Source organism: Panulirus ornatus, chromosome 12 (assembly GCF_036320965.1).
Source record: "Panulirus ornatus isolate Po-2019 chromosome 12, ASM3632096v1, whole genome shotgun sequence".
Taxonomy (NCBI): Eukaryota; Metazoa; Arthropoda; class Malacostraca; order Decapoda; family Palinuridae; genus Panulirus; species Panulirus ornatus.
The window spans coordinates 69902254-69922062 of record NC_092235.1 but is presented as its reverse complement, the minus strand read 5'-3'; the positions used below and the strand labels follow the sequence as shown (position 1 = coordinate 69922062).

Here is a 19809-nt window from a genome sequence, read left to right as displayed (position 1 = left end):
ATGACAGGCTACATGTTCTATAAAAAGCATTGCTTATTGAGAGATGATATTTCATTAAGGTACATTTTTACTTTAAAACATTATTTTCCTAATAAGAAGAAAGTAGATAAGTTGAAATGAAATGTATGAGGAAGAAATCTGATGTGAGGTGGATTTCTTCTCTGAGGAATGATGGCAAGACAGAGGTGTATTAAGCACGGTCTGAATGAGAGCTGAACATGTGTCCTTAAGTGGTTCAGACATATGAAGAAGAAAAACAAAGAAAGACTAACTACAAGGATCTCTGCATCAAAGTGGAAGGAGCAAAATGGAGGGGTAGACTGGGAGGAAGATGGAAGAATGGAGTGAAGGAGGCTTTCAGGTAATAAGGCCTAAATATTCAAAAGAGCAAGAGGTGTGCATGAGACTGAATGAATTAAGCTGAGGTGTCATACCAAGTGTTTTTGTGAGTTTTGGTTGTGAATGGTAGGCTCTGGTTTACTTATGATAAAAACGACAGCTATGTGTCAATGTATGGAAATGAGACTTGTTTGCTTGAATATGTACCTCTAGCACAGTACCCTAATTAAGTGATACACAAGTCTAATATCTGGAAAAAGTTACAACAGAATGTTTCCTTTACCTATCCCTTGCTTAATGGATAATCTGAAGAGGTACTATCCATCAAATTGTGAGTTAGAAAAGAAATATTAAGTAAACTCCTCTGTGAACGGTAATGCTGTTCTTTGTGTTTCAAGGATACAGGCTTCTATCTCATATATAATCATTTGTAATAGAGCAACTATCTTTACCTTACTTTGTATAATCAGTAATAAGGGGAATCTTTTCTTTCAGTTAACATTTTTTGTACCACCTTTTACTTTCTACAATCATCAAATTAGCCTGTTTTCATGAGCAAGACCAACAGGAAGCTATTTCAGGGTGAAAGTTTACTGCCTGAAGCAGTATGAGGGCAACCATCTATATCTTGATGATACAAACCCATTATCAGTTAATATCTGGCAGTCTATCTTATCACCATACAGTAAAAAACAGAAAGCACCTATATCTTAATTAACTTTAAGATGTGTGTTACACAAAGAAGGCTTAATATCTGCAACTGTGGCTCATGAGAAGCCACTTTCTTTCACTGCGCTGTGGCATTCCCCTGAAGCACATTTACGAGGTAAGGGTTTTTTTTTTTTTTTTTTATACTTTGTCGCTGTCTCCCGCGTTTGCGAGGTAGCGCAAGGAAACAGACGAAAGAAATGGCCCAACCCCCCCCATACACATGTACATACACACGTCCACACACGCAAAATATACATACCTACACAGCTTTCCATGGTTTACCCCAGCCGCTTCACATGCCTTGATTCAATCCACTGACAGCACGTCAACCCCTGTATACCAATCGCTCCAATTCTCTTTCCTTGCCCTCCTTTCACCCTCTGCATGTTCAGGCCCGATCACACAAAATCTTTTTCACTCCATCTTCACCTCCAATTTGTCTCCCTTTCTCGTCCCTCCACCTCGACACATATATCCTCTTGTCATCTTTCTCACTCATTCTCTCCATGTGCCAAACCATTTCAAAACACCCTTCTGCTCTCTCAACCACGCTCTTTTATTTCACACATCTCTCTTACACCTCTTACTTACCGATCAAAACCACCTCACACCACACATTGTCCTCAAACATCTCATTTCCAGCACATCCATCCTCTGCGCACAACTCTATCCATAGCCCACGCCTCGCAACCATTTACAACACTCTTTTGCTTCTCGGAACCACTCATTTTCACTTTCACAATCACTCTTACCCATTCTTTAGCTTTCAAACCGACTACCCCAATTGTTCCTCAAACTCTCATTTCACACATTTCTCTCCTGGCTCACATGCACGCAACCACGCTGCATACATCACACATGTGAGAACCAATTCTTCACTCCCTTTTCTTCGAATTTCCCTTCCACCATTGTAACACCCTGCCGCAACTGCATTCACTGAGAACCAATCACTTCCTCTCTTCCTACACGTACACATGCTTTACATCTCGATAAAAACTTTTCACTGCTTCTAACAACTTGCCTCCCACACCATATATTCTTAATACCTTCCACAGAGCATCTCTATCAACTCTATCATATGCCTTCTCCAGATCCATAAATGCTACATACAAATCCATTTGCTCTTTTAAGTATTTCTCACATACATTCTTCAAAGCAAACACCTGATCCACATATCCTCTAACACTTCTGAAACCACACTGCTCTTCCCCAATCTGATGCTCTGTACATGCCTTCACCCTCTCAATCAATACCCTCCCATATAATTTACCAGGAATACTCAACAAACTTTTTCTTTCTTTCAAACTATTCGCCATTTCCCGCATTAGCGAGGTAGCGTTAAGAACAGAGGACTGGGCCTTTGAGGGAATACCCTCACCTGGCCCAATTCTCTGTTCCTTCTTTTGGGAAAAAAAAAAAACTCAACAAACTTATACCTCTGTAATTTGAGCACTCACTCTTATCCCCTTTGCCTTTGTACAATGGCACTATGCACGCATTCCGCCAATCCTTAGGCACCTCACCATGAGTCATACATACATTAAATAACCTTACCAACCAGTCAACAATACAGTCACCCCCTTTTTAATACATTCCACTGCAATACCAATCAAACCTGCTGCCTTGCCGGCTTTCATCTTCCGCAAAGCTTTTACTACCTCTTCTCTGTTTACCAAATCATTTTCCCTTACCCCTCTCACTTTGCACACCACCTCGACCAAAACACCCTATATCTGCCACTCTATCATCAAACACATTCAACAAACCCTCAAAATACTCACTCCATCTCCTTCTCACATCACCACTACTTGTTATCACCTCCCCATTAGCGCCCTTCAATGAAGTTCCCATTTGCTCCCTCGTCTTACGCACTTTATTTACCTCCTTCCAGAACATCTTTTTATTCTCCCTAAAATTTAATGATACTCTCTCACCCCAACTCTCATTTGCCCTCTTTTCCACCTCTTGCACCTTTCTCTTGACCTCCTGTCTCTTTCTTTTATACATCACCCACTCAATTTCATTTTTTCCCTGCAAAAATCGTCCAAATGCCTCTCTCTTCTCTTTCACTAATAATCTTACTTCTTCATCCCACCACTCACTACCCTTTCTAATCAACCCACCTCCCACGTTTCTCATGCCACAAGTATCTTTTGCGCAATCCATCACTGATTCCCTAAATACATCCCATTCCTCCCCCACTCCCCTTACTTCCATTGTTCTCACCTTTTTCCATTCTGTACTCAGTCTCTCTTGGTACTTCCTCACACAAGTCTCCTTCCCAAGCTCACTTACTCTCACCACCCTCTTCACCCCAACATTCACTCTTCTTTTCTGAAAACCCATACAAATCTTCACCTTAGCCTCCACAAGATAATGATCAGACATCCCTCCAGTTGCACCTCTCAGCACATTAACATCCACAAGTCTCTCTTTCGCGCACCTGTCAATTAACACGTAATCCAATAACGCTCTCTGGCCATCTCTCCTACTTACATACGTATACCTATGTATATCTCGCTTTTTAAACCAGGTATTCCCAATCATCAGTCCTTTTTCAGCACATAAATCTACAAGCTCTTCACCATTTCCATTTACAACACTGAACACCCCATGTATACCAATTATTCCCTCATCTGCCACATTACTCACCTTTGCATTCAAATCACCCATCACTATAACCCGGTCTCGTGCATCAAAACCACTAACACACTCATTCAGCTGCTCCCAAAACACTTGCCTCTCATGATCTTTCTTCTCATGCCCAGGTGCATATGCACCAATAATCACCCATCTATCTCCATCAACTTTCAGTTTTACCCATATCAATCTAGAATTTACTTTCTTACACTCTATCACATACTCCCACAACTGATTCAGGAGTAGTGCTACTCCTTCCCTTGCTCTTGTCCTCTTACTAACCCCTGACTTTACTCCCAAGACATTCCCAAACCACTCTTCACTCAGAACCAAAACATCCAGGATCCTTTCCTCAAACATACTACCTATCTCTCCTTTTTTCTCATCTTGGTTACAACCACTCACATTTAGACACCCCAATCTGAGCCTTCGAGGAGGATGAGCACTCCTCGCGTGACTCCTTCTTCTGTTTCCCCTTTTAGAAAGATTAAAATACAAGGAGGGGAGGATTTCTGGCACCCCGCTCCTGTCCCCTCTAGTCGCCTTCTATGACACGTGAGGAATGCGTGGGAAGTACTCTTTCACCCCTATCCCCAGGGATAATATATATATATATATATATATATATCCCTGGGGATAGGGGATGAAGAATACTTCCCACGTATTCCCTGCGTTTCGTAGAAGGCGACTAAAAGGGGAGGGAGAAGGAGGCTGGAAATCCTCCCCTCTCGTTTTTTTTTTTTTTTTTTTTTTTTTTAATTTTCCAAAAGAAGGAACAGAGGGGGGCCAGGTGAGGATATTCCACAAAGGCCCAGTCCTCTGTTCTTAACGCTACCTCGCTAATGCGGGAAATGGCGGATAGTTTAAAAGAAAAAAGAAAGAAATATATATATATATATATATATATATATATATATATATATATATATATATATATATATATATATATATATATATATACACACACATATACACACACACACTCACATATATATATATATATATATATATATATATATATATATATATACATATGAAAAATGTAAGAAATAATTTAGAAAACTGAAACTTCTAGCTTGAAATGAAATGAAAAATGAATGTCACATAATGGTTCAACCTCTGGCTATGGAAAAGGGAAATGTATAAATTTATTTACACAAACGTCAAAATATATATATATATATATATATATATATATATATATATATATATATATATATATATATATATTTTTTTTTTTTTTTGTTTTGTCGCTTGTCTCCCGCGTTTGCGAGGTAGCGCAAGGAAACAGACGAAAGAAATGGCCCAACCCACCCCCATACACATGTATATACATACGTCCACACACGCAAATATACATACCTACACAGCTTTCCATGGTTTACCCCAGACGCTTCACATGCCTTGATTCAATCCACTGACAGCACGTCAACCCCGGTATACCACATCGCTCCAATTCACTGCTATTCCTTGCACTCCTTTCACCCTCCTGCATGTTCAGGCCCCGATCACACAAAATCTTTTTCACTCCATCTTTCCACCTCCAATTTGGTCTCCCTCTTCTCCTCGTTCCCTCCACCTCCGACACATATATTCTCTTGGTCAATCTTTCCTCACTCATTCTCTCCATGTGCCCGAACCATTTCAAAACACCCTCTTCAGCTCTCTCAACCACGCTCTTTTTATTTCCACACATCTCTCTTACCCTTACGTTACTTACTCGATCAAACCACCTCACACCACATATTGTCCTCAAACATCTCATTTCCAGCACATCCATCCTCCTGCGCACAACTCTATCCATAGCCCACGTCTCGCAACCATACAACATTGTTGGAACCACTATTCCTTCAAACATACCCATTTTTGCTTTCCGAGATAATGTTCTCGACTTCCACACATTCTTCAAGGCTCCCAGAATTTTCGCCCCCTCCCCCACCCTATGATCCACTTCCGCTTCCATGGTTCCATCCGCTGCCAGATCCACTCCCAGATATCTAAAATACTTCACTTCCTCCAGTTTTTCTCCATTCAAACTCACCTCCCAAGTGACTTGACCCTCAACCCTACTGTACCTAATAACCTTGCTCTTATTCACATTTACTCTTAACTTTCTTCTTTCACACACTTTACCAAACTCAGTCACCAGCTTCTGCAGTTTCTCACATGAATCAGCCACCAGCGCTGTATCATCAGCGAACAACAACTGACTCACTTCCCAAGCTCTCTCATCCCCAACAGACTTCATACTTGCCCCTCTTTCCAAAACTCTTGCATTCACCTCCCTAACAACCCCATCCATAAACAAATTAAACAACCATGGAGACATCACACACCCCTGCCGCAAACCTACATTCACTGAGAACCAATCACTTTCCTCTCTTCCTACACGTACACATGCCTTACATCCTCGATAAAAACTTTTCACTGCTTCTAACAACTTGCCTCCCACACCATATATTCTTAATACCTTCCACAGAGCATCTCTATCAACTCTATCATATGCCTTCTCCAGATCCATAAATGCTACATACAAATCCATTTGCTTTTCTAAGTATTTCTCACATACATTCTTCAAACCAAACACCTGATCCACACATCCTCTACCACTTCTGAAACCACACTGCTCTTCCCCAATCTGATGCTCTGTACATGCCTTCACCCTCTCAATCAATATCCTCCCATATAATTTACCAGGAATACTTAACAAACTTATACCTCTGTAATTTGAGCACTCACTCTTATCCCCTTTGCCTTTGTACAATGGCACTATGCACGCATTCCGCCAATCCTCAGGCACCTCACCATGAGTCATACATACATTAAATAACCTTACCAACCAGTCAACAATACAGTCACCCCCTTTTTTAATAAATTCCACTGCAATACCATCCAAACCTGCTGCCTTGCCGGCTTTCATCTTCCGCAAAGCTTTTACTACCTCTTCTCTGTTTACCAAATCATCTTCCCTAACCCTCTCACTTTGCACACCACCTCGACCAAAACATCCTATATCTGCCACTCTATCATCAAACACATTCAACAAACCTTCAAAATACTCACTCCATCTCCTTCTCACATCACCACTACTTGTTATCACCTCCCCATTTGCGCCCTTCACTGAAGTTCCCATTTGCTCCCTTGTCTTACGCACTTTATTTACCTCCTTCCAGAACATCTTTTTATTCTCCCTAAAATTTAATGATACTCTCTCACCCCAACTCTCATTTGCCCTTTTTTTCACCTCTTGCACCTTTCTCTTGACCTCCTGTCTCTTTCTTTTATACATCTCCCACTCAATTTCATTTTTTCCCTGCAAAAATTGTCCAAATGCCTCTCTCTTCTCTTTCACTAATACTCTTACTTCTTCATCCCACCACTCACTACCCTTTTTAATCAACCCACCTCCCACTCTTCTCATGCCACAAGCATCTTTTGCGCAATCCATCACTGATTCCCTAAATACATCCCATTCCTCCCCCACTCCCCTTACTTCCATTGTTCTCACCTTTTTCCATTCTGTACTCAGTCTCTCCTGGTACTTCCTCACACAAGTCTCCTTCCCAAGCTCACTTACTCTCACCACCCTCTTCACCCCAACATTCACTCTTCTTTTCTGAAAACCCATACAAATCTTCACCTTAGCCTCCACAAGATAATGATCAGACATCCCTCCAGTTGCTTTGTCGCTGTCTCCCGCGTTTGCGAGGTAGCGCAAGGAAACAGACGAAAGAAATGGCCCAACCCACCCCCATACACAATGTATACACACACACGTCCACACACGCAAATATACATACCTATACATCTCAATGTACACATATATATACTTACACAGACACATACATATATACTCATGCACACAATTCACACTGTCTGCCCCCATTCACTCCCATCGCCACCTCGCCACACATGGAATACCTTCCCCCTCCCCCCTCATGTGTGCGAGGTAGCTCTAGGAAAAGACAACAAAGGCCCCATTCGTTCACACTCAGTCCCTAGCTGCCACGCAATAATGCCCGAAACCATAGCTCCCTTTCCACATCCAGGCCCCACACAACTTTCCATGGTTTACCCCAGACGCTTCACATGCCCTGATTCAATCCACTGACAGCACGTCAACCCCGGTATACCACATCGATCCAATTCACTCTATTCCTTGCCCTCCTTTCACCCTACTGCATGTTCAGGCCCCGATCACACAAAATCTTTTTCACTCCATCTTTCCACCTCCAATTTGGTCTCCCACTTCTCCTCGTTCCCTCCACCTCCGACACATATATCCTCTTGGTCAATCTTTCCTCACTCATTCTCACCATGTGCCCAAACCATTTCAAAACACCCTCTTCTGCTCTCTCAACCACACTCTTTTTATTTCCACACATCTCTCTTACCCTTACATTACTTACTCGATCAAACCACCTCACACTACACATTGTCCTCAAACATCTCATTTCCAGCACATCCACCCTCCTGCGCACAACTCTATCCATAGCCCACGCCTCGCAACCATACAACATTGTTGGAACCACTATTCCTTCAAACATACCCATTTTTGCTTTCCGAGATAATGTTCTCGACTTCCACACATTCTTCAAGGCTCCCAGGATTTTCGCCCATTCCCCCACCCTATGATTCACTTCCGCTTCCATGGTTCCATCCACTGCCAGATCCACTCCCAGATATCTAAAACACTTTACTTCCTCCAGTTTTTCTCCATTCAAACTTACCTCCCAATTGACTTGACCCTCAACCCTACTGTACCTAATAACCTTGCTCTTATTCACATTTACTCTTAACTTTCTTCTTTCACACACTTTACCAAACTCAGTTACCAGCTTCTGCAGTTTCTCACATGAATCAGCCACCAGCGCTGTATCATCAGCGAACAACAACTGACTCACTTCCCAAGCTCTCTCATCCACAACAGACTTCATACTTGCCCCTCTTTCCAAAACTCTTGCATTCACCTCCCTAACAACCCCATCCATAAACAAATTAAACAACCATGGAGACATCACACACCCCTGCCTCCCAATTGACTTGACCCTCAACCCTACTGTACCTAATAACCTTGCTGTTATTCACATTTACTCTCAACTTTCTCCTTTCACACACTTTTTCCAAACTCAGTCACCAACTTCTGCGGTTTCTCACTTGAATCAGCCACCAGTGCTGTATCATCAGCAAACAGCAACTGACTCACTTCCCTGGCCCTCTCATCACCAACAGACTGCATACTTTCCCCTCTCTCCAAAACTCTTGCATTTTGCCTCCTAAACCACCCCATCCATAAACAAATTAAATAACCATGGAGTCATCACATTTTTACGTCCACACATCTCTCTTATCCTTTCATTACTTACTCAATAAAACCACCTCACACCACATATTGTCCTCAAACATTTCATTACCCTCCTCCATACAATCCTATCTATAACCCATGCCTCGCAACCATATAAAATTACTGGAACTGCTATTCCTTCAAATATGCCCATTTTTGCTCTTCAAAATAACATTCTCTCCTTCTACACATTTTTCAATGCTCCCAGAACCTTTGCCCCACCCTGTGACTCACTTCCACATCCATGGTTCCGTTCGCTGCTAAGTCCACTCCCAGATATCTAAAACACTTCACTTCCTCCAATTTTTCTCTATTCAAACCTACATCTTGTTCCTAGCAACTTGTTCCTCAACAGTACTGAACCTAATAACCTTGCTCTTGTTCACATGAAGGTGGGTGAAAGATGGGCACAAGATAGAGTGAAGTGGAAAAATGTGGTATACAGGGGTCAATGTGCTATCAGTGGTCTGAACTAGGGCATACATATGTGGAATTACATAAACACCAACACAAAAAAAATATTAATCAAACAAAACAAAAGGATGCTAATACATAACCAGCTAGTAGACTTCAAAGATGAAATATGTGTCTGTGATGCAATCCTAAGGAATTCTAATCTCTGCACAGCCAGGAGCAGATGGTGTAGTGACATCAACTTAATGGCAGTTGTTGATTAGAGACAGAAAGTGTCAAAAAAAGGCTTCGTTGTTCTGAGAATAGACCCAAAATAATGAGCAAATGAGATTCAAACCCTGATCTCAATATTCACCAAAAATATCTCATTGCTTAGGAGAAACAAAACCTTGAGTATCCTCCCCACAAGTGCCAGCTAGTCTCCCTCACATTTCGCACTTTTTTATTGTGAAAGGTGTAATATTTCTAAGTGCTTACTACTTACCACTAATATGAATATTATGTGAAAACAACTGAAGAGAAAGAAATATCTTCATGTTCTACTCTCTTAGAAGATGTCAAAAATGTCATACACACCCTCCTCTGCCCCTCACTCAGCAATGGGCCAAGTCAACATAGAGTTATTACAACCATCCCTCATTTTATGCAAGAGTTCTGTTCTGTGAAAACCTTGCACATGGAGAAATCATAAATAGCAAACAAATAGAATACAGAGAAAAATGGGATGTGTACAACAGCATGAGATATAACTTCCCAAATGTATTTCAAACAGATTTTCATCACAGCTGTACATTTTCTCCATTCCTTTCCAAACATGGATTTCTAATCCTTGTAGTTACCTTGACAGATAGTGGAGTAGAGTGGACCACAGCACTTCAAATTTTCCCTGCATTCTTTATGCTGTAGACTGTAGATTCACCCAGGTTGTAAACATACCAAAGCACTGATGCCCCCCACCAGCATGAACATAAGATTTCTCGTTTTGTTTCTAAGGTCAGAGAGGTTTTCTTCCATTCAAGTACTGGTTCTGGGGCAGAAGAAGCTACTGGATATTTGGATGCCATATTAACAAAGACAATATGGCAGGTTGCAGGAAAATCACAATAGCAGGTATATCCAAATTACACAAGTAGCACAGATCCACACACACACCTGTGGTAACTGCGAGACTGACCCACTGACAGGAATTTGGCATGCTCCATCCATGACCCATGGTTACTTCACCCAGCAACACTCACTGAAGTTTTGGTGAATTTTCTACCACCCACATTCACATAGTAACGAATTTTGACTAGAAGTAGGTTTCCCACAGAACAGCAAAATGGCATGTGGTGATAACACATAAAGCAAGGAACAGGCGTATATAACACTACTTCTTCCATCTTGCTCTTGAATACTATTTCTTCATAAAGAGAATTTTTCTATTTTCTTTTTTGCACACCACTTTACTCAGGACTGTTGACTGTTAACTCTAGTGGATGCTCATTCAGAGGGATTCCACACCCTACACACTTATTTGTTATACCAAATTCTCATTGAGCATATGTTCATTAAGCAAGACTTACTTATACTAATTCAAGTGTACAAATTGGAGTATTTGTTCATCTACTTTCTTTGGAAGGTTCTAAATTCAGAGTCTCTGTTGACTGTAAGGGGTTCATTCTTTCCTGTTCAGATAAAGACTGGGAAAGTTTACATGGACAAGTGAAAAGATAAACTCTATGATTCTATGAACAGGGATCACCTCAAAATTATGGAAAAGGAAATAACACCATTCACATATAACATTCATGAGGACTGCAACTTTTTTCAAACACAGTCTCTGGGTATAATCTAATTAAAGTCATGAATGTCACAATGATTGAGTACGTACATTTATCAAGTACAAGTGATTTAAGATAAATGACAGGCTACATGTTCTATAAAAAGCATTGCTTATTGAGAGATGATATTTCATTAAGGTACATTTTTACTTTAAAACATTATTTTCCTAATAAGAAGAAAGTAGATAAGTTGAAATGAAATGTATGAGGAAGAAATCTGATGTGAGGTGGATTTCTTCTCTGAGGAATGATGGCAAGACAGAGGTGTATTAAGCACGGTCTGAATGAGAGCTGAACATGTGTCCTTAAGTGGTTCAGACATATGAAGAAGAAAAACAAAGAAAGACTAACTACAAGGATCTCTGCATCAAAGTGGAAGGAGCAAAATGGAGGGGTAGACTGGGAGGAAGATGGAAGAATGGAGTGAAGGAGGCTTTCAGGTAATAAGGCCTAAATATTCAAAAGAGCAAGAGGTGTGCATGAGACTGAATGAATTAAGCTGAGGTGTCATACCAAGTGTTTTTGTGAGTTTTGGTTGTGAATGGTAGGCTCTGGTTTACTTATGATAAAAACGACAGCTATGTGTCAATGTATGGAAATGAGACTTGTTTGCTTGAATATGTACCTCTAGCACAGTACCCTAATTAAGTGATACACAAGTCTAATATCTGGAAAAAGTTACAACAGAATGTTTCCTTTACCTATCCCTTGCTTAATGGATAATCTGAAGAGGTACTATCCATCAAATTGTGAGTTAGAAAAGAAATATTAAGTAAACTCCTCTGTGAACGGTAATGCTGTTCTTTGTGTTTCAAGGATACAGGCTTCTATCTCATATATAATCATTTGTAATAGAGCAACTATCTTTACCTTACTTTGTATAATCAGTAATAAGGGGAATCTTTTCTTTCAGTTAACATTTTTTGTACCACCTTTTACTTTCTACAATCATCAAATTAGCCTGTTTTCATGAGCAAGACCAACAGGAAGCTATTTCAGGGTGAAAGTTTACTGCCTGAAGCAGTATGAGGGCAACCATCTATATCTTGATGATACAAACCCATTATCAGTTAATATCTGGCAGTCTATCTTATCACCATACAGTAAAAAACAGAAAGCACCTATATCTTAATTAACTTTAAGATGTGTGTTACACAAAGAAGGCTTAATATCTGCAACTGTGGCTCATGAGAAGCCACTTTCTTTCACTGCGCTGTGGCATTCCCTGAAGCACATTTACGAGGTAAGGGTTCCTGAGTGCTGTCTCTTTAATGGAGACAAAGCAACACATAACAACAAACAGGCAGTGATTAACTGAGGAATTTGGTTATCTGCTTACCATCTAGTGTCATGAAGTACATTTGAGTACTTTCAATTGTTGGCAGAAAATACCACAATAATTCTTTCATACAGAATACATCTTAATTATCTTTCCCCTAATATACAATCATCCACAATAAATGTTAGCATGACAAGTTTTATACAGAAGCAAGCAAGCTCAAGTCTAAAAGATCATTCAGCAAATGTCTACTTCAAAAGATGTCAAAATTGCCTTTGATCCTACGGCATATCCATCAGTAAATTCATGTAACATCTACTACCCCTTAGGCTAAGAGAGATCCAAAATAAAACTATATAAATATTCCCTACACATGAATCTGGACATATATGTTTCTCACTCTTCTGGAATAGTTTTCCTCCTTAAGTTATTTCCTCAATATCAAACATAAAAATTACATTAACAAAGAGATCTGTCAAATTCAGGTAAAGAGCAACATAAGCTATCTTCCCATTAGAGGTAAAGCCACTTCCTAGGACTGTGACGAACATTCTACTAGTCTTAAAATAGCAGTGTTGACTGAAGAAGGATGCAATACAGTAATGTATAAAAAAAAGTTTATGTGAGTATTTCCCAAATATATACAATACCTTCAAGTTCTGGAAAAAATATACAATACAACAAAAGACATGCATCTCTTTCATCCTATCTCTTGAGCTTAACTGTACAACACACCTCCTATCAATCTCAAAGAATAAAATAATTACAATCTTCCAAAAATATAGCAAATATAAACTTAAAAAATTTGTTCCCAGCTCACGTGCCATATCTCAGGTACATACTACTGACCAGCTTCAAGTTCCACAAGGATGACAGGAGTCATCTACAACTGTGGGGGTTTATCATAAGTGCAGCATAGTCATTTCTCCAAAATAATCTTGTGCTTCTTATCACACTCTTGTTTTCTTTTTTATGCCTTTTCTGAGTCCCTTGCCATACCAACCTGGAGTAATCCTCCTTTCCCCTTTCTCATCTCTCTCTCTACAGTCCTCACCATCACTTATCTTATGTTCGTCTTCTTTCACTTCATTATCTTGTTCTTCATATTCTTCCTCTTCCTCCTCCTCTTCATTATCATGTGTAGATTCAAATTTGGACTTTCTTTTTGCCTTGGCTCTTTCATAAGTAAAACTCTCAAGCTTCTTCTCAAATACAGGTTCATATTTGCGATAGTTATATGTACGTCTTTTTCTAATAATTTCCCTAGCCTTTTCCACATCTGCATCACATTTAACTCGAGAAGGTCGGAGTCTTGCCATTTTGCATAACTCAGGGTTACTTCCATTACAGTGACATCTAAAGACATCAATTTCAGGAGCTGATCGTGAGTCACTGGAGGCTCTGGTTCTACTTCTGGTGATTCTTCTAACAGGAATACACCCATTGTCATTTTTTGTATCCATATTAACCTCTCCCATGTGGTTAACTGCTGTAAGAGTACTGGTACCAATAAACTTATCCTCTTCAATGGACTCCCTCTCTTTATTTTCAACAGTACTACCAAATCCCCAAAACCAGATATACTTAACATCCTCATTGTCACATCCTTTGAGCTTCCGTTTTGTAGAACCTTTTTGTCGAGCAACACTGTCATTTACAGCTTCTGTACAGATGTTCTTGAGAATGACTGAGCTGGTCTTTTCAGGACTCTGAATCATTTCACTGACTCTATGGTGTACATAACTTGGAGTACCATTTTCACATTTTCCTGGTTCATTTCCCTTCATACTCATCATAACTGTAGAAGCACTTAAATTATTCTCATTGCTGGAACCACAAAAACTTTGATGCCAAACAGACTTCAGCACATCACTTTCAGAAATATCTAGCTGAGTTGATATCTTGGATCCAAGGTTTTTTGATCTTGAAAGATGAGTGACAGCACCAAGATGGGCTTCAGTGAATAAGTTTTCTTGACAAACAGAAGATTTATTGCAGGAAGATATTAATGCCCTCTGTGTATCACTACAGGAAGTAACAGTAACCCCTGTGATATCGGTGTGAGAAGTAAGAGTAACCATGTGTGCATTTTTCTGAGGGGGAACTGACACATTTCTAAACTCAGGCTTATCATCAGCAAGAGTTTCAACACACGCAGCCCTAATTATGCCATCTACAATATGAGTTCGTAAGAGAAAACTCCCATCTGTGGCCCGACTGCTGTTCTCAACCAAATGTTTATCCCCACAGCATACCATATTGTCTGTAGTGAGCACTCCACTTTTCTCATTATCAGTTTCTGCATCACTAATATCACTAACTCTTAAAACGGAGGAAAGTTGCTTTGTTCCTACTGCTATTTCTGATTCATTCACCTTTCTCAACTCAAGTTTTGGTGTTTGTCTTACACTACCACATGGAACATTGACTTTATACAACATATTACTTTGTTCAGCTGCAACTGTGGTAACATCAAACTCATGATTATAATTAATGGTCTTATTACTACAATTACTTGAATACATACAAAATTTGTTCCTACACTCACCTGAACACAAAGGCAATTTGTTACTATAATCACTTGAACACAGAGTTACTGCAGGAAGAGGAGACTTATGGTAGTTGGGAAGACTAGAAGATTCATCTGTAATCCTAGGAATAACAGGAAAAGCAGCATTATTTCTGTCTCTCACAGTAAGGCAGACACTTTGTTTGTGTTCATGGTCATTATTTCTCACATCAACAAACTGCTTATGTCTTAGTCTATCTGCACTTCCAACTTTATTTTTAAAAGTTGTTTCTTCATATGCCACATCAGTATCTGATCTCTCACTTTTCAATGACATCTTACTGCTCCTGTCATCATTTTTGGAACAATTAACAAATGATCTGATGCAGAGGCCTGTGCCATAGAAATCATTTTGCTTTAAAAGGGCCTGGCCTTGCTTGGCCATCTGGACGTTGGTAGATGCATAAGCTAACTTGAAATAATCCATATTATTAGGTTTCTGTGGCTGAGGATAAAGATTATTTACATCTGAATCTTCAGTCTGACAGTCTTCTGCTTGCTCACTAGAATCAGAATCTGAACAAGAACTATCACTACTTTTCAAAAAATTAATTTCCCCATCTAATGTACTTTCTGCAAGTTTATCACTTGACCATGGTTCACCCTCAGTATCAGAGGTCTGAAAATCTTCATCACTGTCTGTAGGTTCACTCTTCACTTCCCCTTCATCCATGGGCACTTTCAGTCCCTCAGTAGATTTACTTTTGGATGTTAAGGCTCTATACAACTGATTCAGCTCACAAGAAAAGTCCTTCCCATTATTCCATGACCTTTCCTCTTTGATATCTTCACTTTCTTCCTTGAAAGTGCTGATCGAGCAATTTTCACTTTTAATTTCGTCATCAACCTGAGATAAGCCAGGTTTACAATCCAGTTTATCAATATTTTCATGAACTAACATTTTGACATGAGAGGCTAAATTCTCTCTCCAACACATTTTTTCTTCATTCCAAGCCATATAAATACCATTTGCAGGTTTTACATCAAAATCACTCTCATTTTTTATGTCATATTTTTCATCTTTTATGTCTTTTTCCATAATCTCTGCCTTTACTTTTCCATGGTCCTCCCGACTTCCCTGTGCCTTTCCATCCCATCTCACATCATAGCCTGTAATAACACTGTCTTGATTTTCCACAATATTCAACTCATCATCTTCTGGTGGAGGTATGAGCCGTGGACGGGTACTAGTTGCAGCTTCTGCAGGGTGCAATGGTGTTACAACGCTGAAAATTGGGTCACTTGAGCGTGAGTACACAGGCAGCTCATACCCTAAAGCCTTCATTACCAAGCTCATCACTTCATCACATTTACCTAAAAAGAAAAAATATATATACGTTGTTACCATCAAAAGCCTTTTTAGTCTATCCATATATATCTATCATTGTTACCAGACTCCACCTGCAAGTGGTAACACTATGAAAGAAGAGTTACTAGTGAGGCTGTATCATCTTCAAAGGAAAATAACAAATACAGTTTCATCGAAGACCTTTCCCTCCAAGAGTCTATAATTTCTCTGCTTATTTGTGCAGTGCAGCCTCAAAGCTACTGCAGCTCATACTGAAGTTGTATTATAATAAGAGTAACGTTACAATAATAATAAATTCTTTCAGACATTTCTTGCAGAGTGAACTGGAACGATGTGGTATACTGGGGTCAACATGCTGTCAACGGATTGAACCTGGGCATGTGAAAGCAGGATTTAGCAAAGTTCAAACTTGGTGCTTCTTGATGAATTATACAATTTATGTATGGGATGTGCCATGATTATATACAAGTATTTCTTATGAGTTACACAAAATGAGTTTCTAAATAATTATCATGAATTCTCTACATGGGTAAACTTTATCAAAACTTAGTTAATTGTGTTTTAAAAAAGCCTAAAAATGTAAGTAAACCATTAAGAATGAACAATTATGCTTCCTCTCATGCTGTTTACTTATCCAATAGCTGTATTACTTATCCAATAGCTGTATTACAGAAGTGAAGCCTGACTGCTTATTCCTTTCTTATTTCAAGGTCAATATCATGACTTCTTTTAATATACAAATGACTAGCACATGAATTTAAATATGAAAGTAAAAAATCCCAAATCAAGGCATGTAAATCAGTAAAACATAACTATGATTTCTACTCTGCAGCAGCTATATGGAAGCAAAATTTATACAAAAATATGTAATTATTTGTTTCCCAAATTCATATAAGCTTTCAAACCCGGACTTCAAGTAGATTCTTCCCTAAGCATCTTTCCACAAGCAAGTTTGCACATAAAATGATACATTTGACTAACTAATTACTCTGTTTCCACTTCCACAAGATACTTAAGCATGTCTACCATTAATTTTGAGAGTTGCATCTTTGTCCTTTGGTGTCCACTGCAAGTTGACAATATACAAACGTGGTCTTTTCTTTGGAGATCGATCCATCTGCCACAACCATGGATATTTCTTTAAGACCTGGAAGAAGGAATAACCAATGAATCTACTGAGCAGTGCTATATCCTGTCAAACAAGCATTATAAAAGCAGTACAGAACCAGCAATTGGAGGCTAATAACAACCTTTACTGGTCATAACAAATGAAAATAGTAATAATTCTTTCTTTCATACCTGTTTCCTGTTTCCTGCCTCTGTGAGGTAGCATCAGGAATAGATGACTGAGCCTTGGATGTAAAATCCCAGCTTGCCTTCTTCCATATGTCCAAACCATTTCAACACCCTCTTTTGCTCTCTCAATTACACTCTTTTCATTTCCACACATCTCTCTTACCCTTTCATTACTTAATGAGTTTTTTAAAGGAAATCTATTTTTCTGAGAAAATTCCCCAAAATTGAAGGCATAAGTTCAGGGCATTTTTTAGCTCAAAAACTTTTTGTTTCAAAATTGAAACATGAGACATACAAACACTTCTATACTTGAAATAATCATAATGCTCTCAGTTACTGACACATACTCAGTAAATACGATGCAAAGGAGCAAATCATATTTTAAAATTGACTTCATTCAATTGCTTAAATGAATGTCATACAGATGACTAAACGATACTTTAACACCAGATTTGTATTCAGCATGAAAAATACTTCTTATGATTAGTTTTTAAAGGAAATCTATTTTCTGAGAAAAATGCAAAAAATTGAAGGAAATAGTTCTGGGTATTCTTAAGCTCAAAACACTTTTTGTTTTAAAATTGAAAGATAAGATATTCAAACACTTCCATACTTGAAATAATCATGGAAAATATGTCATAATGCTCTTAGTCACTGATACATACCCAGTAAATACGATGCAAAGAATATGAAAATATTTAAAACTGAATTCATTTAACAGCTTAATTGAATGTCATAAAGATGATAATATGTTATCTTAACACCAGATTTGCATTAAGCATAGAATATACTTCTCATAATGAGTTTTTGAAGGAAATCTATATTTCTGAGAAAAATGCCAGAAATTGAAGATAACAGTTCAGGAAATTTTTTGGCATGAAAAACATTTTGTTTCAAAATTGAAACATAAGATATTCAAACACCTCTATACTTGAAATAATCATGAAAAATATATCATAATGTCAGTTACCAATACATACTCAGCAAATATGATGCAAAGTAACAGAAATATTTTGAAACTGACTTCATTTGAGTTTAACAGTGTCATTAAGAGAACTAAATGTTATTTTAACACCATATTTTTATTCAGAATGAAAAATACATCTTATAAATAGTTCTTAAAGGAAATTCATTCTGAGAAAAATACCAAAAACTGAAGGTAACATTCAGGTTATTTTTTAGCTCCAAAAACTTTTTGTTTCAAAACTGAAAGATAAGATATTCAATCATCTCTCTACTTGAAATAATCATGGGAAATATATCAAAATGCTCTCAGTTACCGATACATACCCAGTAATTATGATGCTAAGGAGCAGAACATATTTCAAAATTTACTTCATTTAACAGCGATGGGAATGAATAAAGGCAGACAGTATGAATTATGTACATGTGTATATATGTATATGTCTGTGTGTACATATATGTATACGTTGAGATGTATAGGTATGTATATTTGCGTGTGTGGATGTGTATGCATATACATGTGTATGTGGGTGGGTTGGGACATTCTTTTGTCTGTTTCCTTGCGCTACCTCACCAACGTGGGAGACAGCAACAGAGCAAAATAATAGAAATAATAAATATCACAATCCTCTCAGTTACCGATTCATACCCAGTAAATATGATGCAAAGGATCAGAAAACATTTCAAAACTGACTTCATTTAACAGCTTAACTGAATGTCATAAAGACGACTAAATGATATTTTAACACCAGATCTGTATTTAGCATGAAAAATACTTCTTATAATGAGTTTTTAAAGGAAATCTATTTTTCTAGCTCAAAAAAAAATTGTTTTAAAATTGAAAAATTAAGATATTCAAACACTTCTTTTTTTTTTTTTTTTTTGCTTCGTCGGTCTCCCGCGTTTGCGAGGTAGCGCAAGGAAACAGACGAAAGAAATGGCCCAACCCACCCCCATACACATGTATATACATACACGTCCACACACGCAAATATACATACCTACACAGCTTTCCATGGTTTACCCCAGACGCTTCACATGCCCTGATTCAATCCACTGACAGCACGTCAACCCCGGTATACCACATCGATCCAATTCACTCTATTCCTTGCCCTCCTTTCA

The 19809-nt window shown here is 38.6% G+C and overlaps 1 protein-coding gene across 1 annotated transcript in view; it reads right to left on the bottom strand.

The window, feature by feature from the left end:
* Positions 1 to 6129: 6129 nt before the first annotated feature.
* Sirt7 (sirtuin 7) overlaps positions 6130 to 19809 on the bottom strand; it is a 70513-nt gene continuing 56833 nt past the window's right edge. Inside the window, exons 8-9 of the mRNA XM_071668226.1 lie at positions 17455 to 17575; positions 6130 to 16433 (exon numbers count right to left, since the gene is read on the bottom strand). Of these exons, the coding sequence (XP_071524327.1) occupies positions 13501 to 16433; positions 17455 to 17575 (3054 nt within the window). The 3' untranslated portion in view covers positions 6130 to 13500. The remainder of the gene's footprint in view (positions 16434 to 17454; positions 17576 to 19809) is intronic.